Source organism: Sus scrofa, chromosome 3 (genome assembly GCF_000003025.6).
Source record: "Sus scrofa isolate TJ Tabasco breed Duroc chromosome 3, Sscrofa11.1, whole genome shotgun sequence".
In the NCBI taxonomy this organism is placed as follows: domain Eukaryota; kingdom Metazoa; phylum Chordata; class Mammalia; order Artiodactyla; family Suidae; genus Sus; species Sus scrofa.
The window spans coordinates 24,567,292-24,588,134 of NC_010445.4; the positions used below are offsets into that span (position 1 = coordinate 24,567,292).

At 39.0% G+C, this 20,843-nt stretch overlaps 1 protein-coding gene across 1 annotated transcript in view; it reads right to left on the bottom strand.

Annotated features, from left to right (window-relative positions):
* LOC100524979 (ATP-binding cassette sub-family A member 3-like) overlaps positions 1-20,843 on the bottom strand; it is a 96,210-nt gene that overhangs the window by 57,002 nt on the left and 18,365 nt on the right. The window contains exons 2-4 of the mRNA XM_021086499.1: positions 6,162-6,230; positions 5,542-5,803; positions 1,280-1,407 (exon numbers count right to left, since the gene is read on the bottom strand). Of these exons, the coding sequence (XP_020942158.1) occupies positions 1,280-1,407; positions 5,542-5,803; positions 6,162-6,221 (450 nt within the window). The 5' untranslated portion in view covers positions 6,222-6,230. The remainder of the gene's footprint in view (positions 1-1,279; positions 1,408-5,541; positions 5,804-6,161; positions 6,231-20,843) is intronic.

Here is a 20,843-nt window from a genome sequence, read left to right on the forward strand (position 1 = left end):
TAATTATTAAATCAAAATACTTATTCTGAAGAACCCTTAAACATCAAGGTAGATTACACTGGACCTAAGCAGCTTTATAAGTCAGCAAATGGTCCAACCATTGCCAAAAGTTGGAAGGGTCAGACCAGAAAAACTGGCAAGGGGGCCAAGTAAGGGAGCGTATATAAGGCAGAAAGGGTGAAGTTTGAACCTGCCCCCAAAACATTTTGACCAGGCTCTAGCCACATGGTAGAGCCTATGTCAGCATCAGCTTACCTTGAGCCAGTAACTTGAGGGAAGCTGATGTGTATGAAAGGATGTGACAGAATGAAAAGATACCTACAACCCTGCTTATGTTTTTATTCCACTGACAACCATCTGCATCTTAAATGCAGAATTTTGCTTCCATATATTAATGATACCTTACTTTGCTATTTCCCTCAACATCAGAGACACCAGGTTCGAAGCATGTTCTTGCCTCTCCCTGGGAGTTATTATCAGAATCGTTCTCAGTATCTACATATGTCTTCATGCTGATTCAGCATGGATAAGCCTTCACATTATTCTCTTAATTCAGGTTTAGAAAAGGTTATAAAGTTCTTTCAAAAGAAATAGGAAAGTTTTTGTGTTGTGTTCCATGCTAGTGAAGATGCATTTTTTTTTTTCTTTTTAGGACCGCACCCACAGCCTACGGAAGTTCTCAGGCCAGGGGCTGAATGGGAGCTACAGCTGCTAGCCTACACCACAGCCACAGCCACATGGGATCCAAGTCGGATATGCAACCTACACCACAGCTCACAGCAATGCCGGATCCTTAACCCACTGAACAAGGCCAGGGATCGAACCTGCATTCTCATGGATTCTAGTCAGGTTTGCTAACCACTGAGCCACAAAGAGAAGCCCCCCCCCTCCTTTTTGCTGCATTTGCTTTAACACATCTTATCTTTTGATCTATGAAATATATATTTCCTTCATCATCATGTGCAGCTGGAGACAGCTGGAACATCAGATACAGTAGCAGAGGTAATATCCTTAGGTGTCAATATTTCCTATGATTGATTTATAAATAGAAATCTTGGAAAGATGATGAATCCACTTCTTTTCCCACAAGCAAAAAGCATTGGCGAAATAAATGCAAGGACACAGAAGTTATTTAGATTTGGTCTGGTACATTAAAGCAGCATGATCTTGGATAACTTACAGTATCCCACGTATAAAATGGAATAGTGATACCTCTACTTCATTAAATCTCTGGAAATTGGAAGTACAATTTTGAAGTCTCTACATAACATTGTCTTACCTTAAGTGGCAGGGGATCATGGCTATTTTGGAACTCATGGTCAAAAACAAAAGCAGCCATCACTTTTTTAGAATTAACCTTTTTTTTAACGTAGTTTTCAAAATCTCTTTCTGAAGAAAAACCTTGAACTGTAGAAAGAGAAGAATCTAATGTGTGAGTTGACCACAAAAGGGCAAAATGTCTGACAGCCCTTCCTCTCTATAAGATGGGAAACCATTTTACATGGATGAAAGACTATCAACATATTAAATATTTTATAAGACTGTTGCTCAAATGCTGGCATAAGGAAATAATGGATATTTGGAATGCATAATTTTTTGGAGTGTTAAAATTTTACCACAAGCTTAAAATATAATGAATAAAATAACTATATACTGAAATAACCTAACAATGAGCAATGCTTTGAACTGTATTTTGAAATTTCCATCTCAAAGAGAAATATGAACAAATTTGAACTATCCATTCTATTCAAAGTCCTATATCATGGGAATTTTAAATATCTAATCAAAAATAATTAGAAGCTGAGGAATGAAACCACTTTATAACTTTAATATTTGAGGTGATTATGTTTCAGTATTTGAGATGATTCATCAATGGACTCAGCCTAAATTAAATTTAACATAACTGAAAAATTTTAAATGTGGCATCATTTGTACCCTCCTAAGACAAAATATTTAGTCATTTAAATATCTATATGTACATTTATATACATTAAAGATTTCCTTACTTCTATTATGCATTAAACATATTTTTAATGTAAATGTATTTTTATTGTAAACAGGATACCAAAGACTTCAATAGCCCACTGGTGCAAGTGAAATTCCATGAATTTTTATGACCAAGATTTTAAGGGGCTTGATTGCACAATTCTGTCTAGCAAACCCCCAATGCTTTGATTCTCAAAAGCTTCCATGTGAAGCCTCATTATTGAAATTGTTGATGGTATAATTTTTGAGAACACATCTCATCCTCCAAAGTTTACAGTCTCAAGTTACAGTCTCCTCAACACTGCCACACTTGACACCTGGACTTTAAGATATTACTGTTTCCAGTCCTGTAAAGAGTATATCATAAGGCCCGAGTTTACTGTTAGCATCATTTTCCTGAAGCCTGTCATGGAAATGCAGAATGCTATAGTTTATAGTCTGAAATATTCCAGAAATTCACTGCCAGACATTGCTTCATTTGGCCTCGCCTCAACAACTGCACGGTTCTGCTGCACTGACCCAGGTAAAGCAGGAAGTATTAGTTATTGTTGCATAAACTCTGCTTTGTTCTGCCAGAAGGGCTTGATCAGGAGGACAGCAGAGTAGAAGGACTAATGCTTACCTTCTGTCACAAAAACACCAAAATCCCAATTAACCGCTGAATAAATATTGACAAAAAAGACTGGAAACTACCAAAAAAGATATTCTATACCCCCAAACATGGACGAAGCCACAGTAATATGATAATAGGTGTGTCTATGTGATATAAGCAAGTCCCATACCCACCAAGAGGAAAATAACTATATTGCAGAGGTTCTGAGCTCGAAGTCATGGTTCCAAGCCTGGGAGTCTGACATTGTGATAAGGAGACTCCAGAACATTTGGCTTTGAAGGTTAAGGGGCTCGAGAGCCAGAAAACATGAAAACAGCCAACAGACAGTTTAAAAATTCTCATACATTGAGTTCCCACTGTGGTACAGTGGGTTAAGAATACAACTGCAGCCAAGGAACCTGGGAGTTGCAGGTTCCCTCCCTGGCACAGTGGGTTAAAGGATTCATCATAGTTATAGCTACAGAGTAGGTCACAGCTACAACACAGATTCAATTCCTGGGCAGGGAACTTCCAAAAGCTACATGTGTGGCCATAAAAAATTATACAGGGACTTCTAGTTTTAGTTATGTGGAATAGCTAATATTAGACTGAACACTTCTATTACATGACAGTTGGATGAAACCTATAAAACTGTTTGAGAGCAATAAGCATGAGCAAAACCTATGGAGTTACAAGTCTTGAAAAAGGGAATTGCCTTAGGTGAGTATCATGTTCATCCTGGTATTTTACCCGAAATCACTTGATAAGTGTTGCAGACTTCCAAAGTTGAAGAGCAGAAGGTGAGAGTTCAGCTGGCCAAAATAGCTGGGACTTGGAAAGCACAATTCCGAAGAGAGAAGAGAAGAGAAGGGAAGAGAAGAGAAGAGAAGAGAAGAGAAGAGAAGAGAAGAGAAGAGAAGAGAAAATTAAGCATGTAAATTCCATTGACCAACTCCTAAACAAAGCACAGGATAAGACCCAAGAAACTAAGATGACATCAGGTGGCAGACCAAGATGCTGAGCAGTGAGGAGAGACAGAAAATGAAGGTCAAACCCTACAACATTAGTGGGCCCTTCAAAAATCCTCCAGACTAGAAGGGCCATGCCATAGGAGGAGCAACCAGGCCCTAGGACAAAGGGTATGCCTCAGGAATAAAGAGCAAACTGAAATGGAACAGTCCTTACTGAAACCTTAAACCAACCCTGGATGGAATCAAGATGGCCCATCAATACACTGACCACCATCCAGAAGAAAACCTAACGCTCTTTGGGTAAAGAAGTGCCCTCAAGAGCATCTAATATTTTTCATCCACAATATCTGTCATTTAATATGGACACGCAAGATATGCTATGAAACAGAACTCGATGACTTGGAAAAATACATATAAGTAAACCAGATTCCACAACTTTGTGGAAGAAACTTTAAAGTAACCATGGTTAATAAATTTAAAAAACAGAACATTTCTTTAGAGGCCTAGACGCTATTAAAAACAGAGGTAAAAATTCCAGATCTGAGAAATATTTTAAAGCAATTCAACAGACAGCTCGCATGACCTAATAATGTAATTTCAAAATATATACACAAAAAGGAAATTTTAATATTATTTTAATATATACAAAGCCTATTTAATACTAATAACACCTAGTTGGAAATTGAATACCTCTCTCAACAACTGAGGATAAACAGACAAATAATAGTAAGAATACAGAAAAGTTGAAAAGCAGGATGATTAACCAACTTGATAACCTGACCTGAGTGCCATTTACAGAATACTATAAGCAAAACATACGAAATACATAGTCTTTACAAAGGCACATGGAACACTTATCACAATACACCATAAACTCGTCAGAAATAATTCTCAAATTTTCAAGGAATTGCAGCCATGGAGTATACTCTCTGATTCAAGGGAAACTGAAATAGAATCAATGACAGAAGATAATGACACACCCCTGGGGGCTAAGTAATAAAGGCCTAAAAATTCCATGCATCAAAAAAGAAATCAGAGTGGAAATTATAAATAAACTATTTGAGGGTAACCCAGAGTAATCTGTAAAATACTAAATTATTAGGATATATACTATAAAAACTACTGGGGAGTTTGCTTTTTTTTTTCCTGCCTCAGTGTTTTATAAAAGTGGGAGATGTTCTGAGATGGCATCTAGGCTCAGGATTCTCAAAACCCTTGAGAGAGAAACAAGACTGAAAACAAATCCGCGATTGAATAAATACATATGTGTAAAGGGAAGGGGCAGTAGAAGGATGCTCACCAAACTTCTGACAACATTTATCTCTGGGAGAAAAAAGCGATGAACTGAGTTGAGAATGGGAGGGTGAGTGAAGAATTGGGAACTTTTAAAACAATTCTATGCAGCTTCACATATGACTTGTGCAACATTTTTATATAAAAAATGTTTGAAGCAACTGACCTCTGAATATACATCCAGAAGGAGGGCTTCAGCTTATACTGTGGCTTTGTGCACTTCTGGCACACTATAATGTACGCCTGGCTAAGACTCACCCAGTTTAAGAAGGATAACCAGAAACAAGGCAGAATTGGTATCACAGAATTGGATGATAACCAGGAATGATGTAAATTTATTACTTATTTTAAAATATTATTAAATTATCTATCAGAATATTACCTTATCTAAAATATATAGATCTAATAGATAATTATTACCTATATGTCTATATACATCTATATAGATATATAGGTTAGACAATATATAATAATGATGATTATATATTAAAAATATTTTAGGTTCTAGGAGAAAATATTTTGTAGGAATTTAACTCTCAAGTTTACAAAGTCCATTTTATACTTAGAAGGTTACTGTTTGTTTATGAGCCTCTCCTAAAATGTTTCACTTGGGATTAATGCCAAGACAAAAGGTTGTAAGTGTATCTTTGCCAAAATAATGGAATGGTACTTTTTAAAAAGAAAACCTTGATTTCTAACCTTTAAAGTTGTAGTGTAAATCTCTTTTCACAGTTTCAACAATATTCTTTACCACGACACTTTTGGAAGGCACAAAAGCCAATTCCCATAGACCAGGAAAAGGGATGTTTCCAAGGAATGCAGGCAACTCATCCACAGGCTGAAGAGAGTAATTGAAAGGTCCATAATTCCTTATAACCACAAAGTTGCGGGTTAACAAAAGTGTACCAATAAATAGTAATGTGAGGATAATTTCCATAATTAAAGCAATGAATCGCCGCCTCTAGTACATGAAAGAAAAAAAAAGGATTAATAGTTAATAGTGCTAAGAGTACATTAACTGCAAATGGATAACTATTTTATTTTAATAGATATTTCATAAAAGAGATACAGATGACCAAAAGCAACAGCTTGACTGTCTAACAGCAAAGGTTTCCTGGACTGTCTTTTTTCTCCTTTCTATGTGTCATGCTGATATCATTTTACTCTGTGAGAACTCTTCAGATTTTGAAGAGATACCCCCAGCCCTAAACCTAAGAAAAATGCAACAGTATAAACTGAAATGTAGTGATTGCGCTATCAATATTTTCCCAATGTGGTCTCTTAGTTTTTGCAAAACTTCAATAGGTAGCTCAACTTACCTTTAAAACAAAATTCTTCCACAGAAGAACCATAAATTTGTAGAACCATGAAAAATCCATTCTTCAACTCTATTAAGGGAGTAAAGAATTTTTAAAGAGAAGTTTAGATTATCTAACAAAATGTAAATTTTTAATGAGTAAATCACGAATTTGAATTACTTAATTTCTAACCAAGCTTAAAGTGTGACAAGAAACCATAAGCATTAAAATATTTGAGAAGTAGGATTTCCTGTCATGGCACAGCAGAAATGAATCTGACTAGGAACCATGAGGTTGTGGGTTCCATCCCTGGCCTTGCTCAGGGGGTTAAGGATCAGTTAGACTTAATTGATATCCATAGGACACCACATCCAAAAAAAGCCAGAATACACATGCTTTTCAAGCACACATAAAGATTCTCTAGGAGAGATGACCACTCTATGTCAGAAAACAAGCTTCAACAAATTTAAGAGGATAGAAATTATTTCAAGCATATTTTCTGGCCATGACAGAATGTGACTAAAAATCAACCAAAAAGAATAAAAGAAAAATAATGAACACATGGAGACTAAATAACATTACTTAAAAGCCAAAGATAAAATAAAAAAAAGAAATCAGAAATTATCTCGAGATAGGCAAAAATGGAAACACAGCCTTACCAAGTATATAGGATGCAGTTAAGTTCTAAGAGGGAAGTTAAGTTAATGGTGATACATGCCTTTGACCAAAAAAAAAAAAAAAAAAAAAGAGAGAGAGAGAGAGAGAAAATGGACAGATTCTTACAAAGAACCACCAAGAAATAGAAAATTTGAACAGACCAATCACAAGTACGAAATTGAAAATGTGATTAAAATCTTTTAAAAAACAAAAGTCCAGGACCAGGTGGCTTCACAAGTGAGTTCTACCAAACATTGAGAGAAGAGTTAATGCCTCTTCTCCTGAACCTTTTCCAGAAAACTGCAGAGGAAGGAACACTCCCAAGCTCATTCTATGAGGCAACGATTACCCTGATACCAATACCAGACAAAAACACCACAAAAAAGGAGTTACAGGCCAATACCACTAATAAACATAGATGCCAAAATCCTCAACAAAGTATTAGCAAAATGAATACAAATATACATTAAAAAAATCAGACACCATGATCAAGTAGGATTTATCCCAGGGATGCTAGAATTGTGCAATATCCACAAATCTATCAATGTGATACACCACATCAACAAACTGAAAAATAAAAACTTGATCATCTCAATGGATTCAGAAAAAGATTTTGACAAAATTCAACACACATTCCTCAAAAAATTCTCCAGAGAGTGGGCAAAGAAGGGAAATACCTCAATATAATAAAAGCCATTTATGAAAAACCCACAGGACACATCATTCTCAATGGTGAAAACTGAAAGCATTTCCACTAAGATCAGGAACAAGACAGGGATGTCCTCTTCCACCATTATTCTTCAACATAGTCTTGGAAGTCCTAGCCATGCAAATCAGAGAAGAAAAATAAATAAAAGGAATCCAAACTGTAAAAGAAGAAATTAAATTGTCACTGTTTGCAGATGACATGATTCTATACCTAGAAAATCCTAAAGACACTACCAGGAAACTATTAGAGCTCATCAATGAATTTGGTAAAGTCTCGGAATACAAAATTAATATACAGAAATAAATTGCATTTCTATATACTAACAATGAAAGGTCATAAAGAGAAATTAAGGAAACAATCCCATTTACCATTGCATCAAAAAGAATAAAATACCTAGGAATAAACCTACCTAAAGAGACAAAAGACCTATACTCTGAAAACTATAAGACACTGATGAAAGAAACTGAAGAAGACATAAATATCTGGAAAAATATACCATGCTCTTGGATTGGAAACATCTATATAATCAAAATGACAATACTACCTAAGGCAATCTACAGATTCAATGCACTCCTTATTAAATTACCAATGACATTCTTTACAGAATTAGAACAAAATATTTTAAAATTTGTATGGAAGAACAAAAGACCTCAAATAGACAAAGAAATATTGAAAAGAAAAAATGGAACTGAAGGAACCAGGCTCCCTGACTTCAGACTCTATTATAAAGGTACAGTCATCAAAACAGTATGGTACTGGCACAAAAACAGAAATAGAGATCAATGGAACAGGATAGAAAGCCCAGAAATAAACCCAAAAAACCTAGGGTCAATTAATCTATGACAAAGGAGGCAAGAACATACATTGGAGGAAAAAGAGTCTCTTCAATAAATGATGCTGGGAAAACTGGACAACTGCATTTAAGAGAATGAAATTAGAACATTGTCTAACACCATACACAAAAATAAACTCAAAATGTACCTAAAAATAAGGCCAGAGCCTATAAAATCCTAGAGCAAAACATAGGCAGAATGCTCTTTGATATAAATCACAGCAACATCTTGTTTGATCCACCTCCTCAAATAATGACAATAAAGACACAAATAAACAAATGGGACCTAATTAAACTCAAAACCTTGTGGACATCAAAGAAGCCATTAAAAAAATGAAAAGACAACCCACAGAATGGGAGAAAATTTTTGCAAATGACTCAACCAACAAAGGTTTAATCCCATAATATACAAAAAACTCATATAACTCAACAACAAAAAAACAAACAACCCAAGTGAAAAATGGGCAGAAGACCTAAATAGACATTTCACCAAAGAAGACATACAAATGGCCAACAGGCACATGAAAAAATGCTCAATATCAACAATTATTAGAAAAATGTAAATCAAAACTACAATGAGGTATCACCTCACACCAGTGGCCATCATTAACAAGTCAACAAATAATAAAAGCTGGAGAAGACGTGGAGAAAAGGGAATCCTCCTGCACTGTTGGTGGGAATGTGACTTGGTACAACCACTATGGAAAACAGTACGGAGGTACCTCAGAAAACTAAATACAGAGCTAACATATGACCTAGCAATCACACTCCTGGGCATCTATCCAGACAAAACTTTCATTGAAAAAGATACATGCACCCGTATATTCATTGTGGCAGTATTCATAATAGCCAAGACATGGAAACAACTTAAATGCCCATCGACCAATGAATGGATTAGGAAGATGTGGTGCGTATATACAATGGAATACTACTCAGCCATTAAAAAGGACAAAATAATGCCATTTGCAGCAACATGAATGGAACTAGACTCTTATCCTGAGTGAAGTAAGTCAGAAAGACAGCCACCATATGATATCACTATATGTAAAGTCTAAAATATGGCAAAAATGATCTATCTACAAAACAGAAAATACCATGGACATGTAGGACAGACTTGTTTTTGACAGTGGGGAAGGGGAGGGAGTGAGATGGATTGGGAATCTGGGGTTAGTAGAGGAAAACTCTTCCATTTGGAGTGAATGGGCAATGAGATGCTGCTGTACAGGACCAGGAACTATATATCTAATCACTTGTGATGGAACATGATGGAGGATAATGTGGGACAAAGAATATATATATATATATATATATGACTGTGTGACTTTGCTGTACAACAGAAATTCACAGAACACTGTAAATCATAATATTATTCTTTAAAAAGGAGGAAAAAAGAAAAATAAATAAATCTATATATTCCATTAATAGACTATCCAATGTTATAGATGGAGCAGCTCCCTCACTGAAACTACACAAACTATAAAGAGGGAACCGACTTGTCACGAGACATCTCTGGCTTGGCTGTGCAGAGAGGGCCAAGAAATAGGTACCAAGACTTCTATTGCACTGAGCTTTTTAGGGGAAATTAAAATATTGGGGAATGTCTTCCTTGTACTCTGTTTGGCATGGCCTGGCTTGCTCAGACATAGTCTATCTCAAGTTTTCCAGGGTTAATTAATTTAATAAGTAATAACAATAAAAAAACACCCCAAGGTGATTATTGTTAATTAACTCAGTCCAAGTGGCCTGAGTACATACACATAGACATCATTGTACCCATGTTCATAGTGCCCTCTACAGTTGATGCAAGGTGAATTTACCAGCCTTTTTTGTTTGTTTGGTGAATTAGTGTGGTTTTTTCTTTTTCTTTTTCTTTTTGAGAGTTTCAGCTCAGGCATAAGGCAGGTACCATCACAGTTTCTTCTGTACAGAGGAGCTCAGTAATAAAAGTTAAGTAGCAACACCAGTCTGGTTAAATAGATTGAGCATAAAGTAGTGATAACAATTCCTGTTTTCTAGAATGCCTTCCCATGTTCTAGAACAGCTTTGTAAGACTTCCTGGCACAGAATTACTGACAGGGAAAGGTTGTATTTAAAAGTCTAACATGATCAGTTTTTCCACTTTTAAGGAGTACTCTGTTACTGCTTGGAGAATGGAGGGCAAAAAGGCAAAAGTAGACACATGGAGCTGTGTTAGAATGCTGATACCGCACTGTTGGTGGGAATGTAAACTGGTACAGCCACTATGGAGAACAGTTTGGAGATACCTTAGAAATCCATACATAGAACTTCCATATGACCCCACAGTCCCACTCTTGGGCATATATCCAGACTAAACTCTACTTAAAAGAGACACATGCACCCGCATGTTCATTGCAGCCCTATTCGCAATAGCCAGGACATGGAAGCAACCCAAATGTCCATCGACAGATGACTGGATTCGGAAGATGTGGTATATATACACAATGGAATACTACTCAGCCATAAAAAAGAATGACATCATGCCATTTGCAGCAACATGGATGGAACTAGAGACTCTCATACTGAGTGAAATGAGCCAGAAATACAAAGACAAATACCATATGATATCACTTGTAACTGGAATCTGATATCCAGCACAAATGAACCTTTCCACAGAAAAGAAACTCATGGACTTGGAGAAGAGACTTGTGGCTGCCTGATGGGAGAGGGAGGGAGTGGGAGGGATCGGGAGCTTGGGGTTATCAGATACAACTCAAAATAGATTTACAAGGAGATCCTGCTGAGTAGCATTGAGAACTTTGTCTAGATACTCATGTTGCAACAGAACAAAGGGTGGGGAAAAAAAAAAAGAATGCTGGTACCTAAGTCCAAAAAAGAAAGGATGACGATATGCTCTTAATAGATGACAGTAAAGACAGAAGAGAGAATGATATGAGCCGTATTGTAGAACCCAAAGCTTCCCACTGATGAATTAGATGTGAGGGGTAAAAAGAGATGTAACACTGAAATAGACCAGACCCAAAAACCTATGTGCTTGAACATTAACTAAGCCATTTACAGGGATGAAAATATTTTGAGATGCTAGACAAAGGTTATCACGCACACACAAATAATTTTTTAGAAGCATCCCACAAAACACTTTGATTTGAAATGTCCCAGCACAATTGGTAATAAATCATTTTGACCTATGGAAAAAAATAAAAAAATAACAAACCTAAACAATAAATATTTTTTTTTTGTCTTTTTGTCTTTTCTAGGGCTGCTCCTGTGGCATATGGAGGTTCCCAGGCTAGGGGTCAAATCAGAGCTGCAGCCACTGGCCTACACCACAGCCACAGCAACGTGGGATCCGAGTCACACCTTCGACCTACACCACAGCTCATGGCAATGCTGGATCCTTAACCCACTGAGCAAGGCCAGGGATCAAACCCGCAACCTCATGGTTCCTAGTCGAATTCGTTAACCACTGAGCCACAGTGGGAAATCCAATAAATTAAAGAAATAAAAACTAAAAAATTGAGCTATCATATGATCCACTAATCCCACATCCGGTTATACACCTATAAAAAATGAAAAGCTTCGTTCAAAAAGTTAGGTGCACCCCTGTGTTCACAATAAGACCGTTTACAATACCCTAAATGGGAAACAACCCTAGTTCCCGTCAGCAGCTGCTTGACTTAAAAAGAAGACATATGTGATATATATGAAATATTATTATTTGCAGGACCATGGATGGACCTAGAGAATATTATACTTAGTGAAGTCAGACAGAAAGACAAATACTATGTGATAAATACTATGTGATAATCACTTGCATGTGGAATTTAAATACAAATGAATCTATATACAAAAAGAAGAAGACTTTCACAAACTACAAAACAAACTTATGATGACCAAATGGGAGAAGGAGGGCGAGAAGGACAAATTACGAGTATAGGATTAACAGATACAAACTACTATATATCAAATGGGTAAGCAACAAGCATTTAAGGTATAGCATAAGGAATTCTATTCAATATCTAGTCATAACTGATCATGGAATATAATTTGAAAAAAATCACGTTTCTGTACATTTGAAGCATGCTATTGTAAATCAACTATACTTCAATTAAAAAAAATTCATCACGAGGCTAAGAAGAAAAGCCACAGAAGGGGGAGATATTTCCAACTTATATATCTAATGGAAGACTTCTATTCAAAGTATGCAAAGCAGTGCAAAAAGCCCATAATAAAATATAACCACCCACATTTTTAACTGGGATAGAAACGTACAGACACTTGATTTTGAAAGATATCTAGGAGAATGACGTCATCAAGATGGCCCCATGGGTTGTTCCAGACATCCTTCCCCTTCGCAAGAAGCCCAGCTGGCAACTGTCCATAGACCAACATCACTATGAAAACTCCAGAATCAGGCTAAGCGGAGAGCATGGCCCCAACGGTCCAGGGAGCTCAGGGGGCAGTTCTGCCTGATTCGCATCCAAAACCAAGAAGCCCTATCGGCCACAGAGTCTGTTCTTATAGAAGTAAAGGAAGCAAATGGGTTCCTGGGTACCAGGAAATAAGGTATTGACATTCTTCAAAAAATTAAAAATAGATCTACCGTCTCATGTAGCACTTCCATTTCTGGGTATATACATATGAATGAATTGAAATCACCATCTCAGAAAGATATCAACACTGCCGTGGTCTCTGGGAAAGGATGTAGAAAAATAGCATAGGTGTAGAATTACAACTCTGGCAGAAGACCACTTATAGATTAAGAATAGATTTGGAGCTTGGCACCATGCCCTCAAGCCTCTTGCAGAGATTGATTGTACTTGGAAAAAAAAAAAAAAAACTGGAAACTGACCCTGCTCTGGTTGTTTAGAAAAAAGACCTTTGATCAGAACGACTTGCATATGAGGGTCTGATGACTGCTACAAATCCTGCAGTTTATCATCTGTAGCTATTTGTGTTTGATCATATCTGTTTAACCTTTAACTGGGTGCAGGACTACGGGAATGCAAAGGCACTTGTAAGCATCTCAATAAAAGAACAGCCTCAAAGCCTACGCGGAGCTTGGGCTTCTGAACACAGAACTCAAGTCTCTTCTCTTTTTTCTTTCAGTTGAGGCCAATTCCACACCTCAACGTGGAATAATAACATTGTCGGGGACTCATTTCCCGACAAGTGGTGATCCTGACGTGACCATGGTTCCAGTCGACACACCGGAGCAACACCCGCAGAAGGAGAAAGAACTGAGAGCGCCAGATGACTTGATTGGTGCGGAAACCGCAAAAATCGTGGCAGCAGAAGGAGACAAACGGCACTCGGAGATATGGAAAAGCAAGGTTTATTCAGCACCGGTGCGGGCTCAGAGGCGTCACCTCCAGGGTCTTAGCACCAGGTCTTTGTTCTCAACAACTTTTATACATTACAAGATCTTGATTTTCCCATGTAGGCATCCCGGACCTCCCCGCTTTCCCAAGCAGACAGTGTTCCTCCCTAAGAAACTGAGCAAGCCAGGTTACAGAAGCGGAACTGATAAGCAATGTTGGGTACACGATTAGCAGGGCTGCTGGCGTGGACATAGGGCACACAGTTGCTACATTATTACAAGAAGGGTGGTATGAGGCGAGGATAGCTGGAAAGGCTTGCAGCTGCCTTTTTAGCCAAGGGGTGGGGGGGTTGTTCTTTAGTTAAAACTCATTTCATGATGATCCCACCGGAACGGTAAGGGGCAGTGGAACTATACTGGAATCCACTGCTGCGGGACATACTTTACAAGAGAGGACATGCAGAATACTCACCAACCAGAGCAGAAACAGTATATTTGAGTGTTATAGACTCTAGGTCAGGCGATAGGAATAGAGCTTTCTAGAAAGGCTTTACTAAAATTGAAATGGAGTTTTAACTAAAGGACAACCTCCCCTTGGCTAAGAAGGCAGCTGCAAGCCTTTCCAGCAGTGCTCATCACTATGCCACCCTTCTTGTAATAATGTAGCAACTGTGTGCCCTATGTCCAAGCCAGCAGCCCTGCTAATCAGGTACCCAGCATTGCTTATCAGTTCCGCTTCTGTAACCTTGCTTGCTCAATTTCTTAGGGAGGAACACTGTCTGCTTGGGGAGGGGGGAGGTCCGGGATGCTTACATGGGAAAATCAAGACCTTGTAATGTAGAAAAGTTACTGAGAACAAAGACCTGGTGCTCAGACTCTGGAGGTGACTCCTCTGAGCCTGCACCGGTGCTGAATAAACCTTGCTTTTCCATATCTCCGAGTGCTGTTTGTCTCCTTCCGTTGCCACGGTTTTTGCGGTTTCTGCAACAAAATTACTGACTGCCCATGGTTTCCACCACATGGGTCCTTTGATATAGAAATTTGGGAAGGAGTAGGAAGGAAACATAAAGAAAGAAAGACATACAGAGATAGGGACGCTCAGCCCTGAAGTTATTTTGACTTGGTCTCCAGTTAGAGCAGCTCTAAGGTCCGTTACATCAAGTTGCTATATATGAAAGTGTTGGAGAAACAGAATGGGAAGATGAGCCCGATGATAAAGAAGGTGCTTCTGTCCCTGAGACCTGCTTGGAAAGGCCTCCCCCTGCTGCACCTAACTCTGTGCCTCTGAATAACCCTCCACCTGCTACCGCCACTGCTGCTTCTTTAAAAACAGCTCTGCCACAATCGCCTTCTGCAGCCCTGCCAGCATCACTCCCTACATGAGAACTAACCAGTCTCTAAGTTGCAAACACCTATGCAAAAATGCATGAAGGAGGCTTTCCAAGCAGGAGAATTACAATTTTTTCTAGTCATGCCACGAAATGGCCACCCTATTTCTGATGGTATTCCTTTCTCCACAGTAAAAGAGCTCCAAACGTCAGTACACGCGTATGGGCTTAACAGCCGTTATGCTTTGTGGGTTGTAGAAGCAATAGCAGGAAGCCCCTCCATGTGCCCTTGGGATTGAAATGCTCTTATCAAGGCAGTCTTATCTCCTGCTCAATATGCAGTGTATAGACAGGACCTTAAGGACGCCTGTGTTACACAGGCTATGAGAATCTTGGGCAATAATATACCTATTTCCTTGAAACAGCTGATCGGAGTTGGTCCTTATGCCCATCCTCAACAACAAGCTGCAGTTCCCATGCTGGGGAGACAACAATTAACTGAAATCATAAAGACTATGGAGCATAAAATTCCCATTTCAGGCTGAGGGACGGGTTCCTTTGGGAATGTCAGACAGGGGCCTCCTCAGCCATATATGGAATTTATAAATCCATTACAAGAGGCTATTAGTAGACAGATAGATGATTTAGAGGCCGCAGAGACACTACTGTTATCTTTGGCAGTAGAAGTGCCAATGAAGACTCTACGAGCGTTTTAAGAGGCATCAAGGTAGACAAAGACCAGCCCTCCCTCCACGACAGCACAGGTTATAAAAGCGCCAAAATGCGGGGACAGAATCACATAAAGCACAACTGTTGGCCTTTGCCCTTAAAGGAAAGCCCGATAACTCCACGATTAAGTGCTTTTCGTATGGAACAAAGGGCCATCTGAAAAAGGATTGTAAGACAGGTCAAACTGCTCCTCCTGGCGTTTGCCCTAGATGCAAAAACGGAAAACACTGGGCAAACCAATGTAAATCCAAATATGACAAAGAAGAAAATCCCTTAGACTCCGGAAACTCCTGATTGGGCCAAATTCCCCAGGCCCAGAGCAAAGGCCCAGAGCAAAAAGGGGACTCGCCTCACCAAACCACAGCCAAGGCAAATCTGGGTGAACTCACCTCAGTGGGACCACTTTGGGCTGCCACAAGAGGGAGCACAGGACTAGACCTTCCCCTTCAAAGCACTGAATTATTAAATGAAGCAGGAAAAATGTATGTGCTACCTACTTCTGCTGAAGGCCCCGTCCCTTCTGGTATGGTGGGTCTTATAATAGGGAGATCTAGTGCCACAAAAAAAAAGGAGTCATTGACTCAGACTATTTAAGAGTAATTCAAATTATGGTGTCTGTAGACAGATTCATAACCTTACAAAAAGGACAAGCCATTGCATAGCTGCTCCCATTACCTTATTTTGTACCTGGTGCCAACCCTTCGAAAAGAGAAAAAGGAAACTTTGGGAGTACAAATACCCCCATAGAAAATTACTGGGGGACTCAAATACAACAGGGATGGCCTTTGTTAGAGATAAAAATTAAAGAAGATGTATTCCAAGGGCTGACACTGGGGCAGATGCTTCAGCACTGTCAGATAAAGAATGGCCCAAGCACTGGCTACTTGCACAGAACAAAGGGTGTGGGCGGACGGTCCCCAGGCTTTCGTAGCACCCATGTACTTTGTGTTTAAGACCAGATGATAGGGAGGCACGTTTTCGACCCTACATTCTACCCATTCCCATTAACTTACAGGGTAGAGATATATGGGCCCAATGGAATGTCAAGATAGAGACTTTTTTTTTCCCCACTGTACAGCAAGGGGATCAAGTTATCCTTACATGTATACGTTACATTTTTTTCCCCCACCCTTTGTTCTGTTGCAACATGAGTATCTAGATATAGTTCTCAATGCTACTCAGCAGGATCTCCTTGTAAATCTATTTTGAGTTGTATCTGATAACCCCAAGCTCCTGATCCCTCCCACTCCCTCCCTCTCCCATCCGGCAGCCACAAGTCTGTTTTCCAAGTCCTTGATTTTCTTTTCTGTGGAAAGGTTCATTTGTGCTGGATATCAGATTCCAGTTACAAGTGATATCATATGGTATTTGTCTTTGTCTTTCTGGCTCATTTCACTCAGTATGAGAGTCTCTAGTTCCATCCATGTTGCTGCAAATGGCATGATGTCATTCTTTTTTATGGCTGAGTAGTATTCCATTGTGTATATATACCACATCTTCCGAATCCAGTCATCTGTCGATGGACATTTGGGTTGCTTCCATGTCCTGGCTATTGCGAATAGGGCTGCAATGAACATGCGGGTGCATGTGTCTCTTTTAAGTAGAGTTTAGTCCGGATATATGCCCAAGAGTGGGACTGTGGGGTCATATGGAAGTTCTATGTATAGATTTCTAAGGTGCCTCCATACCATTCTCCATAGTGGCTGTACCAGTTTACATTCCCACCCACAGTGCAGGAGGGTTCCCTTTTCTCCACAACCCCTCCAGCACTTGTTATTTGTGGACTTATTAATGATGGCCATTCTGACTGGTGTTGAGGTGGTATCTCATGGTAGTTTTGATTTGCATTTCTCTTATAATCAACGACGTTGAGCATTTTTTCATGTGTTTGCTGGCCATCTGTACATCTTCCTTGGAGAACAGTCTATTCAGGTCTTTTGCCCATTTTTCCATTGATTGATTGGCTTTTTTGCTGTTGGGTTGTATAAGTTGCTTATATATTCTAGAAATATTAGAAAAGGAATACAAAAATACGATACCTTTTAAAATTGCATCTCACAAAATCAAATACCTCGGAATACACCTGACCAAGGAGGTAAAGGACTTATATGCTGAGAACTATAAAACTTTAATCAAAGAAATCAAAGAAGATGTAAAGAAATGGAAAGATATTCCATGCTCCTGGATTGGAAAAATCAATATTGTAAAAATGGCCATACTACCCAAAGCAATCTACAGATTCAATGCAATCCCTATCAAATTACCCATGACATTTTTCACAGAACTAGAACAAACAATCCAAAAATTTATATGGAACAGCAAAAGACCCCAAATCGCCAAAGAAATCCTGAGAAACAAAAACCAAGCAGGAGGCATAACTCTCCCAGACCTCAAGAAATATTACAAAGCCACAGTCATCAAACCAGTGTGGTACTGGTATCAAAACAGATAGACAGACCAATGGAACAGAATAGAGAATCCAGGAATAAACCCTGACACCTATGGTCAATTCACCTTTGACAAGGGAGGCAAGAACATAAAATAGGAAAAAGAAAGTCTATTCAGCAAGCATTGCTGGAAAACCTGGACAGCTGCATGCAAAGCAAAGAAACTAGAACACACCCTCACACCATGCACAAAAATAAACTCAAAATGGCTGAAAGACTTAAATATACGACAGGACACCATCAAACTCCTAGAAGAAAACATAGGCAAAACACTCTCTGACATCAACATCATGAGTATTTTCTCAGGTTAGTCTCCCAAAGCAATAGAAATAAGAGCAAAAATAAACCCATGGGACCTAATCAAACTGAAAAGTTTTGCACAGCAAAGGAAACCAAAAAGAAAACAAAAAGACAACTTTCAGAATGGGAGAAAATAGTTTCAAATGATACAACCGACAAGAGACTTGTTTTTAACAGCCACTGTTCCAATTCCCCCCTAGCTCTCAGATGGAAAACATCAAAACCAGTATGGGTGGACCAGTGGCCATTAACAGGGGAAAAACTTGTTACTTTTTTGTCTTTTCTAGGGCCACACCCGTGGCACATGGAGGTTCCCAGGCTAGGGGTCCAATCCGAGCTGTAGCTGCCAGCCTAGGCCACAGCCACAGCCACAGCAACGCAGGGTCCGTCTGTGACCTACACCATAGTTCACGGTAACGCTGGATCCTTGACCCCCTGAGCAAGGCCAGGGATCGAACCCGCAACCTCATGGTTCCTCGTCAGATTCGTTAACCACTGAGCCACAACAGGAACTCCAAAAGGGGGAAAACGTAAACAGCTGAAGAAGTTAGTCTTGGAACAATTGGAAACAGCCCAGTAACAGCCCCAGGAATTCTCCTGTTTTCTGTATATCTAAAAAATCAGGAAAATGGAGACTGTTTATATGATCATAGAATGATTAACGCTGTAATTGAGCCTGTGGGACCTGTCCATGATCCCATCAGACTGAAATGTCACGATTATAGACCTCAAAGACTGTTTCTTCACTGTCCCACTAACAGAATCAGATAAAGAAAAATTTGCTTTTACTGTCCCTGCTAGAAACTTTGCACAGCCTGAGGCTCGATATTACTGAAACGTACGAACAAAGGACTGTTAAACAGCCCCACCATTTGCCAGTGTTTTGTACACCAGGCTTTACAGCCCATTAGAGATCCTTTTCCCTCTACTCAAATCTGTCATTATATGGACGATATTGTATTTGCTGATCCTGCTTCTAAAGAATTGGATGATATAATGACTATTTTGCCAACTATACTTTGTGATTATGGCTGCTACATCGCCCCAGAAAAAATCCAAAGAGTTGCCCCGCGGAAATACTTGGGACAGACTATGTTAGCTCAAACTATTAAACCACAGATACTTCAAATAGAAGCCAAAGGAAAAACCTTAAATGATGTACAATGAACGTTTACTAGGTGCAATCAATTGGGTGTGTCCAATGCTAGGTATTACCAATAATCAAATTCAATACCTAGCTACCCTCTTAAAGGGAAATAAGACCTCAATGCGCCCAGAAGATTAGATGATAAATCACTATTCGAATTACAACAAATTAATCAGAAGTTACGAGAATGCTCATACGATAGGAGAGTTGCACAGATGCCCCTTCAGCTTTTGATTTTACCCACAGCCCAATGGTCAACAGCTTTAATTGCACAAATTATGCCTGCTCGAATCCTAAAAATTGAATGGTTGTTTTTGCCTTTGACAAAAAGTCGTGCTCTTACGCCCATTGTTACAAATATTTCAGAACTTATTTTAAAAGGGCAAAAAAGACTTTTAGAGTTAAGTGGGGAAGATTTTGAAATCATTTATTTACCAGTATGTCCAAAGTGGTTTGAAGAAATGTCACAACAGTCTCTGGAAATACAAACAGGCTTAGCTGACTATATAGGTCAAGTTTCTTATCATTTGCCCAAAGACCCTATGTTAAAACTACATAGTGAGATTGAGATGATGCATCTTCCAGTTCTACAAAAAACCCCAACCAAAAAAGATCAATATGGAGTTCCTGTTGTGGCTCAGTGGTTAACAAATCCAACTAGAAACCATGAGGTTGCAGGTTCGATCCCTGCCCTTGCTCAGTAGGTTAAGGATCCGGCATTGCTGTGAGCTGTGGTGTAGATTGCAGATGCCGCTCGGATCTCGCATTGCTGTGGCTCTGGCGTAGGCCGGGAGCTATAGCTCCGATTAGACCCCTAGCCTGGGAACCTCCATATGCCTCGGGAGAGCCCTAGAAAAGGCAAAAAGACAAAAAAAAAAAAAAAATAGGGGTCAATATGTCTTCACTGACGATCTGAAAAAATACTATACCTGGTATTTTAACAATGAATGGCACTCAGAGGGCGGGATGTGGGCTCTGCACAGCACTTGGAATGAATAGCCATCATTAAAGCTTTACAAATGTTTCCTGAGCCACTTAATATTATCAGTGACTCTCAGTATACTGTAAACCTTATTCAACAAATTCCTACAGCAGTATTAAAGTGACCTAGTGATGAGAGATTTACCTTCCTACTTTCTACTGTTTATACTTTAGTTAATACACGGACACAGCCTTTGTATTTGACTCATATTTGCTCACACACCCTCCTGCTGGGATGGTTTTATGAAGGAAACGAAAGTGCTGATACCCTTGC